Here is a 13,666-nt window from a genome sequence, read left to right on the forward strand (position 1 = left end):
GTGGGGGGAAGGGGCCAGGCCAACAGAGCGGTGTCCATGGTGGGGGGAAGGGGCCAGGCCAACAGAGCGGTGTCCATGGTGGGGGGAAGGGGCCAGGCCAACAGAGCGGTATCCATTGGGGTGGGAGGGACCAGGTGTCTCCCACCCCCACTGAAGCGCTCTTCCCGGGCGCTCTCCCCAGTGCGCCTCCTTCTTCTCCTAGGCCATTCTGGCCCGAGATTCTTCAAGTTTAAGGAAGCTCGGGAGATTTCTGCTCTCCAGGTTCTCCCTGCCGCTCTCCTTTCCCCTGAGGTGGTGACCCTACTGGGAAGAGCTGTGTGCACCCCGCTGACTTCTTCCAGGTGGCGACCCCGTTCCTCTCCCTGCCGGGGAGAGGGGATGAACGGGCAAGAGGAGGCCTTGAGAAAACTCTGTGCTTTGGGTTCCTCTCTGCTTCTGCGGCCGGAAGTGGACACAGGAGAAGGGAACCAAGAATCTTCCTTCTGCCTTTGGCCATCTGGGCCTTTCTCTCCGCCCCGACTAGCGGCCTCTAGCCTGGCCTGGCTCCGGGCCGTCCTTCAGGGGGGTCCCTCCTTCTTGCCCTCCTGGTGTCTGGCCTAGCACCAGGCTCTGGGCCACTCCATTTTCCAATCGGTTGCCGTCTGGCATCCCTGGTGCTAGAACCTCCCTCCTGTGGCCTGTCGGTATTGGTCCAGGAGCTTCTGGCTTCTTTTCCAGAGACTGGACCAGAGAGGTGTGAGAGTCAGGTGTGAGAGCAGACCTGACCCTGGGCGGAAGGGATGTAAGGGAGACAGGCATCACCCACGCCTCATTGCCCTGAGCACATCATCCTGGGCCAGGGTTCTTAAGCTCTTCCCGGTGGCCCAGGGTCTGTGGCTGTCATCGGCCCTCTCTGCCCCCACCCCCACCCCAACTCACCTATGCTCTCAAGTGGGTGCCTCAGTGCTTAAGCGGACAACAAACTTTCCTGCCCAGCAGATGGCCCGTCTTAAGGTGGGGCTCATCTCTCAGGGCTTTCGTGATTCCTCCAGCCTCGTGCTGCTTTAAGCGGAGCTGCCCACAAAATCACCCTCTAGAACTTTCTGTGGCCACACGCCTTCCATTCCCCGATTCTTCCATCTGCTCCTTCCCTTCCCTCTCACCTTCCCTTGTTCTTTGACTTCGAGATCTTAGCTCTCTGGCTTGGCTTTGCTGCTCCCCGCCCCCCTTGGCAACGCACAGACTCTTGGGGCCTACAGACCCCTCCTCTATGTAGTCAGGAGCCTAGAGTTTAGCCTTTGGGTCCTTGTCATAAAATGCCATAAGAGAGCGTGTGATAATTTAGTCTCACCTCCTCATGTTACAGATGTGGGAACTGAGGCCCGGTTTGGAGGGAGTGTGGCAGGGCCACAAAGATAATCTGTTGGAAGGGCAGAATCAGGACCCAGGCCTTCTGATTCCTAATCAGATATGGTTCCCAAATCTTTCACGTGTGCTTGTTTCTCGTCAGCAGAGAGTGGGTCGTTTTATGTAGCACGTGTGGGCCCTGGAGTCAGATGACCTCGCCTTGCCCGTGGACTTGCCCGTGACCCTGGGCAGTTACTTAGCCTTTCGGCTTCCCTCATCTGCAGAATGGGGAGGATCGAAAATAAATAGTACCCGCCTCATGGGATCGTTCCGAGGATCGAAAGAGAGGATGCGTGCCCATATTAACTATGCAGTAAGTGCTGACTGCTGTGTTTCGTCGTCGCAGCTCTGAGCCCCTAGTAGGGCTGCATAAAGACTTTGGGGTAGCAAAGAGAGGGGCCTTGGGAAAGATGGTTCTGACTTTGTGGCCTGGTTCAGAGGGAGTGATTCCAACGGTGGGGATCCAAGGCCATGTGGAGAGGTCAATGCCATGGCTGGGGGAAAGGGAGAGATTTGGGGATCAGGGAACCTTTTCGTAACCCTTCCTGCGACTCCAAATCCGCAGCTGCCTCTGCCTGGCTGCAGGGCTGTGTGTGGGGTTAAGGGCTATGGAAATCTGGGGCCTCGGGCTCTCAGATATCACCTTGCCCGGGAATGGCCAGGGCTCTCAGATTCTTGGGTATGTCTTTATTTCAGGGGGCATGTGCCCTTTGTGGGCCGCGGCCTCCCCCTTCCCCACACCCACCCCTTCCCCGTTAAGGCACAGTGCACTCCGAGACCTCCGTGCCCTGCCCTTCAGAACCGGGAGGCCAAGGGCTAGTTATCATAACCATGAGGCCAAGCTGAGACTGCCTCCCCCAGCCCCCACCCCGTGGGCTGAAAGGGCCTGAAGATGGAACCGAAAAGCTACAAGTTGCCTTCAGAAAAGGTACAGGTAGCGCAGCTTGGCATGGCGGCGCATTGCCGGGGCCTGGTTTTCTCCCTCCTTTATCTCCCCTACCTCCTCCCCCACCCCCTGCAGAAAATGACTACCCGTGTCTCATCTTCTAGAGGCCTTTGGAATTCAAAGGCCAGGAAGCATCCGGGCCATAGCCCACAGACTCCAACCAGCCACGAAGAGCCCACGCCCCACGCCAGCACCACCACCCCCTTTCTCCTTTTGCCTTTCTCCCCCACCTCGGAAAATTTTCACACACCCCCCACCCCCAGCTGATGGATTATTGACCGCCGGGAGCTGTAATAACAGCAACCACAACAAATACCTCATAAACTAAAAAACCACAGGCACACTCCGCTTGGGATGGCCTTGAGCACTAGCAGAGAGGTTGGGTCCAGAGCTCTGGGCACCTGACACACCCTTAAAGCTGTGAAGTCCATCCTCAGGGCCCCTTGACTCAATTCTGGCTCTCCCTTGAGTCCTCCAGGGCCCCCATGCTTCCTGCTCCCCTGGATGGGACCCTACTTCAGCTTGGCCGCCCAAGGGGCCCGTGCGACAGACGTGTCCCCTTTAATACTGCGTGATGGCTCATTGTAATATGTGTGGCCAGTGAGCCATTTGGGGCAGGATTCTTTGTTGTTAAACTGGCCAGTGAATCTTGGCAAAGACGTTAGGGGCTGAGAGTAACCTCCCTAGTGTCCTATTTTTGGGTCCTGTCATAGGCCAGCATGTGAGATTCCCTGGGGGCAGGAGAGGGTGGGCATTTAATGCTTACCAGATTTTGCCGAGTTAGGAGGAAGGAGAGTGTGGTGGTCGAACCATGGGCTCCAAAATCCTCCAGAACCGGATTTGAGCCCTAGCTCTATTACTCCTGCACAGATGACCTCATGTCAGCGAGACTCAGTTTCCCCACCCAGGAAACGGGGATGGACATAATGCCCACCTCATAGGGATCTTGTGAGGCTTCAGTAAAGAACACACGAAGAAGCAGCTTTCACGGTGCTTGCCTGGCACGGAGCAAGGCTCTGCAATTTCATTCATTGTGTTCACTGTGTAATATTAATTGTCCCTGACTGCAAGGACAGAGCCCTTAATCGTAGGGTATGTGGACTGACGAGACAAAATGAGACTCCCCATCAGCTAGGCTTTGAGGCCACTGGAGAGATGGCAGAAAGAAACTTCTCGGCCAAGTTCTTTGCATTTTTGACCTCCTGGGGATCTAAGGGGATCCCCTCCTGGGGATCTAAGGCCTGAGTTGGGTCTTTCTGAGCTTCTACTGGTTTACTCTGGGGGGTTGAGGCGCAAAGGGGAGGAAGGAAAGGCAGACCTGGAGGCAAGCTAAAGACCTTTGAAATGGAAGCATGGGAGGAGGAAAAGGCACAAAGAAGGAAAAAGAAAGAAGAAGAAGAGGAGGAGGAGGAGAAGAAGCTGCAATCCAGTGCAGCTCTTGTAGCTGCCCCCTTAAGATGAGATGGGGGGCAATCTTTCCTCTTGCTCTCTTCTGGTAGTGGGACATATCTCCACAGAAATTTTGAGCGGTCTTCCCGCTGAGACACCTGTTCTTTTGAGGCTGCCTCCAGTCTCCGGGACAAGTCTCCATGCTCCCTGGCTCACAAGCAGGGTGCTAAGAGGTCTCCCTGAAATGGGCTTCCCTATCTATGGTGGGGACGTGGGGGGTGGCAGGCTTGCATTTTTCTCTGGCCTCCTGGAGTGGGAGAAAGGCCTGGGTGACAATTTCTCTAGAACAGGTGTCTGTGACAGGAGTCCCCTAGAGCGTGCTTAGCCATCTGCTCAATGGTTGTGGTGGTCAGACACCCGTAGGTGAGGGTGTGGGGTGTAGAAAAGTGACCCTCTATCCCTCATGTGTCTTCCTCCTGGCGCCCATGGGCACTTGGAGGCGGGGCTTTGCGGAAGTCACTGAAGATGTCACATCACCTAAGGTGCCCCCAAAGCCATGCGGCACTTTCTGCCAAGGGCTCTCCGAGCCAGGCTAAATGACCAGCAGGATTGTTTCCCTCGACCCAGGATAGCGCGAGGGGGCTCACATCTGCTCCTGGGAGCATACACAAGCAGAAGTTCTAGAGCTAACTGGGCTGGGGGAAGGGAGCAAAGAATCCCAAGGGCTGCTTACTGAGTTCTGTGTTTCATCTTCCGTGGCTCCAAACCTACCCTGCTTCTGCATTCTTCCTCAGCTAGAGCTGGCGCCCGTAGGACTTGTATTCGTGTCCTATTGCTGTGTAACAAGTGTCTTACACAACACAAATGTGCCACCTCGCAGTGTCCGCGAGTCCGGAGCCCCGGCACCGTGTACGTCAGGGGCTCGCGAGGCAGCACTTAGAGGATCAGCCATGGCTGAGGACCCATCCAAGGTCGGAGCTTTTCTTCCAGACGAGCTGGTGGGTGGCAGAATTCAGGCTTTCGAGATGGTAGGGTTGAGGTCCCCACTTTCTGGCTGGCTGTCAGCCAAGGCTTGTTCTCAGCGGCTGGAGGCCACCTGCCGGGCCCTGCCACGTGGTCCTCACTCCCCACGACGTAGCGGTTTGGCCCTTCAAGCCCAGCAGGAGAGTGTCTGCCGTGGCTTCGCATCTCTCTGACTTCTCTGTCTGACCTCTGGACACGCTTTTAAAAAGAGCTTGCCTGATTAGGCCAGACCCACCCAGACTCCAGGAGAGGGGATTTACAGGGCACGCACGCTTAGAGTTCTGCCTACCACAGACTCCACGAAAAGCATTTCAGCCTGCCAGATTATTTGCTACAAAACGAGGCTAGCTGCTTTCTGTTAGCCTTCCCTACTCTGGGAAGCCGGCAAAGGTGTCAAGCAGAGCCTTCTGAGTCCTTGAACCTGAACCAGGCTGTGGTTAAAAAATTGCAACAGCCTTGGAAGACAGGCCTTATTCCCTTGCTGCTTCTTTTTTTTCCCTCCTAGAGCCCGTGTTCAGCCCTCAAGTCAGACAGGCTGAGAAGCAATAGGCAGTTGCGAGGCCTAAGCATCTAGGGTTGGCCCAGAGCAAGCAAGCGTTTAAACGATGACTGATAATGAAACTTTAGATCCCTGCTGGGCCGGGCTTCCTGATGCCCGTTATGACATGACTTTATGCTCCTTGGAAGTGGTTCTGAAGGCCTCTCATTTACTGGATAAAAGCAGACGTTCTTTCCTCTTTCCCTACTCGGCTTGCCAACTTCTTCACGGATTTTGTGCAGAGGGGATTTTTACTGAAAGTGTGTCTCATATTGTCCCCATGTGTTTAAAAAGGGGGACCGCTTTCCCTACCGATTTCCTATTTGTCGCCGCAGCACCCCCTACTCCCTGCTCCTGTGTTCGTCCATCTGGAAAAACACGCAGCGAGCGCCTTCCATGCGCCTGGCCTCGTTCTAGGTGTTGGTGACATCTGGGTGGGCAAGATGTGGTCCCTGTCTTCAAGGTGATATCAACTGTGACGGAGGCAAAGGACCAAGAGCATGGGGCGCGGGTGGTGACCTTTGAGCTGGGTCTGGAGGAACGGGTAAGATTGTAAGGATGTGGGGATGAGGGAGTTGACGTTCTAGGCCAAGTGGACAGAGCACCGAACGTGAGAGCACCTGGTGCGTCTGGGGAATGACGGGTAATTCTGGCCGTGAGGGCATGAGTGGGGGGTGGACCTTCTGGTACAACGGAGAGGGACAGGGAACACCAGATTGCGGAGGGCCTCGAAAGTCAAGGACTTGGCTCTCATCCTACCGGCAGCAGGAAGTTGATGAACTAGTTGAAGCTGGGGAGGCTCACGATCAAGACCAAACATTGTGACTTTTTTGAGATACCAATGAGGTGACAGCAGTTTTTGCTAAGTATCATTCATACACAAAAATATAGACCAGAGGACTTGGCCCAAAGGCCATTTTTAAAGAGGCCTGGTCTAACGAAGGAACCAATTCACTTTAGATTTAGATTAGCCATCATGAGAGAAGCGAAAGAAATACAACGATGCCTCTGTGAGGAGGTACTTGGGAAGCAAAGCTCTGGTTCATAAGGTCAGCCCAAGGCCAACAGGAAAGGAGTTTTGCCAGGGGTGGAGGGCTGTAAGTAGGAGAAGGCAGGGTATCTGTTCCTGAAGCTTCCTCCGTGAGGTTCCGGGCCTAGCCCAGCTGAGTGGGGCTCCACACCCAGGGTTCTCGTGGCTGGGACACCTACGAGTAGATTCTCTACACCAAGGACAGGAGGGGCCCGAGTGTGCTTGGTTCTGCATAGATGAACAGCCTAGGAGTGGGGCCCACCTCGCTAAGAGGGAAGGAAGGCCCTGCAAAGCTGGGAAAACAAGGGGGTCGCTCCCCCAGGACAAGCGCTCCTACAGCATGCCTCTACTTCTAAGAAATTTCTGACCGCAAAGATGGCTCTTACGTTACTTCCCCTTCTTTTATTGAATTTAAGCATTCGTGCACCAAACATTTATTGAGGGCCTGCTGTGTGCTAGGTATCATTCTAGGGGCTAGGAGATCCAGTGATGGACAGAATATGCAAGGCCCCTGACCTTATGGAATTTACATTCCAGTAGAGAAGACAGACAAGAAACAAGTAAATTACTGTAGAATATGATTTTAGGTAGTACTGAGTGCTGTAAGGATGTTCATAAAGGGTCATGTGATGGAGAGAGACCAGAGGCTCTAACCAGGATGGTCATGGAGGTCTTTCCTGGGAGGGAACATCTGAGCTGACTTGAAAGCTACAAAGGAGTCAACTGTGCAACTAGCTGGGGAAAGAGCCCTCTGGGCAAAGGGAACCGCAAGTGCCAAGGTCCTGAGATCAAAAGGGCCTGGGTGTGTTGGGTCATGGTGAGAAGGCCACTGAGGCTGCAGCAGAGAGAGGAAGGAGGAGGGTAACAGGATTGGCGGTCAGGGGGGCACGAGCATGGGGCCAGATCACATAAGGCTTGGGGGGTGCGTAAGGAGCTGGGACTTCGAGCGTGATGGCAAGTCACCGGGGGGTTTCGAGCAGGGGGCTGGTGGGACAGACGTGGCCACCGTGTGGAGAATAAGGAGGCAAACAAGGAAGCGAGGAGACCGGTTAGGTCATTGTAGTGATGCAGCAACAAGATAATGGTGGCTCAGACGGGGCCAGAGAGGGTCGGATTCCAGAAATACATGCAAGGAGGACTCGCAGGATTTACTGTCGGATTCGATGTGGCATACGATGGAAAGAGAGGAATCAAGAGCTCCTAAATTTCAGTCTGAGCATTTGGTTAGTGGCATTTTTCGGAGCAGGGGAGGGGGGGAACTGGGGTGGGGGAAGGAGTGGGTATGGGGGAAGCAAGAGTTCCACGCACCAGTAGTTGGAGGTGTTGGCGAGGCAGTTGGTTATAGGGCCCTTGGGTACAGAGGAGACATCCAGTCTAGAGACAGACACCTTGGAGTCCAGTGTAGAGATGGTACTTCAAGTCTGAACGAGATCATTTAGGATGTGGTAGCCCCTAGCCACGCGTGCCCTTCGAGCGCTCAAAATTGTCACCTGTGTGAAATGCAAACCGAATTTCAAAGACTTAGCGCGGGGAAAAAAAAAAAAAAAAGAACGTAAAATATTTTGGTTCTGTTGAGTTAAATAAAATATGATAATGTTTGGGCTCTACTGAGGTCAAAGTAACCCCACCAGTTTTCTTTTGGCTTTTTTTAAATACGGCTACTAGGAATTTTGCAACAACGCACGTGGCTTGCAGTGGAGGTTCACGTTCATGTTTCTCCTGAATGGCACTGATTTAGGAAACGGTCATAGATAAAGAGGGCCAAGGACAGAGACTTTAGGGGCTACAACATTTCAGATCTAGGGAGAGGAGGAAGGTCAAGCAAAGGAGCTTGAGGAAGAATCAGCCAATGAGGTTGGAGGAAAATTAGGGGAGTATGACGGTCAATAAGGCAAAGTGATAAAATTATGCAAAAAGGAGGGCGTGTCAGATGTTGCTGGGAAGTCAGGGGACTTGCAGTGGCATTTAATAAGAGCCATTTTGGTGGAGTGCTTTGGAAGGAGTTCAGGTCGGAAGCCTCAATTCAGAGAGAGAGCCCAGGAGACTAAGAAGTGAAGACATAAGGATAGTAAGTATAGATGACATAACCCTTTAAAGTTTTGGGGTGGTAAGAAATGGGGTGATAACGGGAAGAGAATTTCAAATCAAGGGGAGCCATGTGTGTTTCGCTGTGTTGGGTGGGTGGGTGGGTGGGTGGTTGGTTGGTTGGTTGAGCCAGGGAGACAGCTCGGCTGATGGTGGTGCTGTCTTCGGGGTCCTTGGGATTCGCTTAGGAGGATGAGGCAAGTGTGCTAGGAAGGATCGGAGACAGTCTACACTCGAGAGTTAGTCAAATCAAGTGATTCTGTTAATTGCTCTAAGGGGTTCAGATGCTACCAAGGTGTCCTCTTTCATTGTTCTCCCTCTTGGCTTCTGTATTTTCCTCTCTGGTTGTTGCTTCACTGTCTTCTACCCCTGCCAGTGGTGGGTTAAGGACAATATTAGCCTACTGTGGCCTGGTATTTTGGAAAACAGGCTCCTTTTCTACGGACCTCTCCAAAGCTCAGAGAGAGTTTATTTCCCCAGGGTATAAAAAGCCTTCCTTAGTGTCGGGGCGGGGGTACTGCTATGTTTATTATGCTGGCCCAGGAACTCACCCATGATGGGAATTGCTCCTAGCCCAAGGAATTCTCCTGTCCTCCCTCGGGATTTCTGAGGCACTTCTGACTTTCTCCATCCCTTTGCTCCTCCTAAATCTCCAGGTGGAACGTGTGTGTGTGTGTGTGTGTGTGTGTGTGTGTGTGCGTGCGCGCGCGCGCGCGCGCATGAGAATTCGGGAGCATTGTATGGGCTTGGGATTAAGTCATCTTCAGGCAGAATTGTGATATTGGCTCATAGAGTTTGAGTGACTTGAACATAGTGTCAATACTTTTCAGCCAAGGCCAGCCAGGACACACCTGTCATCGAGCGAGTCGGGTTTATTACTCATCACAGTAAGAAAGAACTCACACCATGGGAAATCATAGGACTTCACAGTGAGAGGGTCTGAAGCCATCTCGACACCAGGACCCTGTCAGCCCTCACTGTGGTTTGGAAGCGTTTGCTTTCCAAGGCCTCGGTCACTCTTGCTGGTGACCTCTCAAGTCCGCCTTAACCTCAGAGCCTATGGGCATCCCTCTCTACTTCCGGAGATGCATCAGGGGTGTATGGCTGGAGGGCAGGACAGGACTGGCCTGGAATCCATGCACAAAACAGCAATGGCAGTTTGACTATGTCTGGGAGCTGAGCAGACCTGGCGTGGGAAATGGGGCTCCAGAACCTACTTAACCCCCACTTGATGGTCCTTCAACTGGTCGGATCAAGACCCTAGGGGGAGCTCTTATGAGGCCCAGCTCTGCCCGCCTCTCTACAGCTTCCCAGCTGTGTATGAATATAGCACCCTTTCTCTGGGTTAGGGTGCTGGTCGGAGCCCCCTTCCCAACCCACACAAGCTCGCATCAAAAATGTCAGCATTGATTTTTAAAGATCTGGTTATCCACAGACATGTTTCCCTAGACCTGTCAGCCCTAGCTTTTGCTAGAAGGCTAGACTGAATGGAAAATTTACAGTTGATGCTCAATTGATTATCTGTACTGATGGAGAAAAGCATAAGGACGGATGATTCTCCCATGACATGGAATCAGAGTCATGAGAGAATTAGCCTTTTAATTGTCACTTGGATTGCTTCCCATTTTTGGCTATTTAAAACAATGCAATGATAAACATTTTTGCATGTATATTTCTGTGTATTTACCTGTTCTAGACATTTCATATAAATGAAGTCATGAGCTTTTTCTTAAGGAAGGGTAATTCGCTCTCATGGCAATTCTCTTTGTCTGGTTTTCCTTGAATGGTTTAAGAATCTAACGGAAGGATAAAGAGTAAGGTAAAACGAGCATGTTAGGCCCTGGATATCAAATGATGATCTTTTGCTTTTTCACTCAATATTTTACTTTAGTGATCCTACTATGGCTGAATCACTAAGTGAAGTTTCTGGAAGTCTGGAAGTTCTGGACACCAGCGATGAGGGTAAGTAGCCCAGTGGAATCTTGCCATCTAGAACTAGATTCGTTTACTGTGTTTAACCCCTAGGAAAAAAAGGAAGCCACAAGCAAACGAGTTCATATCAAATTTCTAATAACACTAGACTCAGTCTGCACTTACTTTGCAGGGCTTTTTTGCCTCTTTTTTGGGGGGTCCAACTCTGATATCACAAGGTTTGTCTGAGGCCCTGCAATCTTCTTTGGGGATGGTTACCAGTTTCTACTTACTAAGGCAGGAGAAATATTTCTGCTTAATTAGAAAAAAAAAAATTTGGAGCAGACCATGACCTGAGAGATTCAACTGAGGTTTTACTGTAGAGAGTAATCCAGATTTTTTTGTAATTTGAGGAATAAAGGGGGAATACAAACCAAAGATGCCACCACAGGCTTCTGTTAAGTGGGGCTCAACTTACAAAAGTTCTTTTTGCAAAACTTACTCAGATGTGTGTCCATTCCCTAAATTGTGGGGCCACCTAGGAGCGATATGTAACCGCGAGTGAGTATCAGTTCAGGAAGGCAAAGGTCACTAGATAGTGGTAAGCCTCATCGACATCCCTCCACTGCAAAGGAACCATCAGACATAAAATAAGACATTGAATTTAAAGATAGGACTAAATGCAACAGTTCACTGGGTTGTTCTCCAATTTTTGTTGAAGTAGCGTATGATGTGGAAGACTTGATCCGGAAGAACAGAATGGAACCTTCTTGTGGCTTCCTAGAGGCCCGCTTTTACTGCTGATGTGGGGCTGATGTGGGGCGGGGGATGCTGAACCTGGTGCACGGATCCTTGAAGGCAGGGCTTGGGGCTTCGTTTTGGTGTCACCATTGTTTTGTATTGGGTCTCAGAGAGAGAGTCCTTAGATCCCGCAAATACTCATTCAATGAACAGATAAAAAAATGAATGATAGGCCTCTTCACCAAGGCACCAGATTCCGTTCATTCACCCTACTAAACCAACTGACCTATCTTTTTGGATATGAGCTAGACAGATGCCTACAAAGGAAGGTGGCAATGCGGTGCATCTTGATGAAGGGTGAAGGTAAGGAAATGCCTTTTCTCTGCTCGCAAGATTTTGTTGTTTTAAAAGATCAGACAGTTGGGTACATTTTTAGAGCTAGTCGTTGCTAGCCAGAGAATAGCGTGGCTGTTTGGAGGTTGATGGAGAGAAAGGCTAGTTAGAAATGTTTTCTTTCTAAGCAGCGATGCAAGAGAACAAGGTCACTGTCATGCGATGCATTTTTAAAGCCCCATTAAGTTCAGCCCAGGTGGGCTGCCTGTGTGCGCGGTGGATAAGCAAATATACAACCCAGAAGTGATGATTTCTTCATTGGAGTTAACAGTGTTTTCCTCTCTGGGGGGAAAAAACTGCTTTCCGTGGGCTGTTTTCTGGCATGTGACACACGGCCCTCATTGGATGAGGATGTTGAGAGCTCCTGTCTGGGAATACGTGGTCTTTGGGCTCGGACAGGGAAATCAGTGGCTTTGTTATAGGAGAAGTCCAGAAGCTGGTGGCCGGGAGCTCACTGCCCACCACTGCGGTACCTGGCGGGGGCACTTGTTACCCAGTGTGGAGGTGACCTACATAAACATGGCTGGATACAAATGAGGGTGGCGACCTCTACCAGCTGCCTAGGTCTATCTAGCCTTTGGCACTTCAGCTTCTTTCGAAAACCAGCCTAGGCAGGGCTCAGCTGCTGGTAATTTAAAGGCACCCCTTTACAAAAGAGAGCTTGAAAGGCCATTTCATACACTTGAATATAGGGCAACTCTCTCAGATTTCAGTGGGGTTGCAGAATACATAGCTTGTGGAATGTTCCCAGACTCGTATCTATTTCTCAGGGCCGATCTCCACACATGGGGTCTGATGTGGTTGGGGCTCGGGAGGTCTCCTAAGCCAAAACAGGCCAAAGACTTGGACTCTTGCAGTTGATATTGGATATGTGGCAATGGGTTGCTCGGTAAGGCCGTGTGCCGCTTCCTAGTCACTGCCCGAGGTCAGTGAGCCACCAACCCACCATGGTGGTTACCATCTCCTGGTGCACCCCCAGCTCTACCAACAGAGCTCTACCTGCCCCCACCCCCATGCCCACATACTCAGAGCTAGCCCACAGGGACGAATGGAAACATTATTTTCCTTCTAGTGCCCGTAGTTGAAAGAGACACATGTTACTTAAGGTATTTTGGATCCTCATGGGAAAATAGGTTGTTGTTTTTGGCCAGCAAAAATGGAAAACTGGGGGGGGGGCACAGAAATTGAAATACATGCATCATTAAATGTTAGCCCCTGTTATGGTTCTAAAGTCTCTAGTCATTTTGCTGGTTTAGGGACATAAAAAGGTGTCAGTGCCTAATTTTGTCTGCCCATACGATGATTATGCTTGGTACATTCAGCTTCAGAGCCCGGATGTTTATTAGAAGTGTTTTTATCCAATTATTAAGTGTTTATAGATAGTGTTACAAGTGCGGCTGCTAGCCGCTGACTCTCTCATCTCTGCCTTTTTGCTGGTTTGTGAGAAGCAGGTTTGCCCTCCTCCCTTCTAGTCGGGGATTTTGAAGCAAGAGGGGCAACGATCACTATGTTTCTAAACACTCTGAGCATAAAGTTGTTCCTCTTTTAGAAGACCAGAAGGAGACCACCCATCAAGAATCAATAAATCTTATCTGTTCTGGGTGAAAACTGGCAGGGACTTTTACACCAGAGAAATAGGCAAATACTACAGATAAGGGCATTTCCCCCAAGAGATCCAGTTGATAAATTTTTTCCAGCAAAGAACTGATCATAGCAATTAGTATAGTAGAGTAATGCTCGATCATTTTCAAGCCACCCCCAAGCATCGTTCTAAATAATTTATCATTATAGAAATTAGTTGAACTTTTCCTGAGAAAAAATTATAGAAGGAAACTTGAAAAAATATGTTTCCTGCTGTATCTTCGTGTTTTAGTCTTTCTATCCGTAGGTAGAATCGCCAAGTTGGTCCCCATCATGACCCTATTTAGGTACATCCTAGTAGATGAGAAATGGCCCAAGCCATCCCAAACAGGAATTACTTAAGCAGTGATTATCAAGCATACAGTCCTCTGTCTTCTTGCATTGCCCCACCCCACGCTGGCTTCTGCTTCTAATCATTATACTCTACAGATCACTATTGATTGATAGATATGGGGCTGCTTCCCCATATCTATTTATCTATAGATAAATAGAACTGATAGACCAATTCTACAGATAGAATTGAATCTGGTCTTAATAAACAAGTAATTATTGGGGCACCTGGCTGACTCCGTGGGTAGAGCCT

At 50.6% G+C, this 13,666-nt stretch overlaps 1 protein-coding gene across 1 annotated transcript in view; it reads left to right on the forward strand.

Annotated features, from left to right (window-relative positions):
- The window catches only part of KIAA1210 (KIAA1210 ortholog), a 66,385-nt gene that overhangs the window by 12,850 nt on the left and 39,869 nt on the right, over window positions 1–13,666 (forward strand). The window contains 1 exon segment of the mRNA XM_044911932.1: window positions 10,289–10,359. Within this exon segment, the coding sequence (XP_044767867.1) occupies window positions 10,289–10,359 (71 nt within the window).

This window comes from Neomonachus schauinslandi, chromosome X (assembly GCF_002201575.2).
Source record: "Neomonachus schauinslandi chromosome X, ASM220157v2, whole genome shotgun sequence".
In the NCBI taxonomy this organism is placed as follows: domain Eukaryota; kingdom Metazoa; phylum Chordata; class Mammalia; order Carnivora; family Phocidae; genus Neomonachus; species Neomonachus schauinslandi.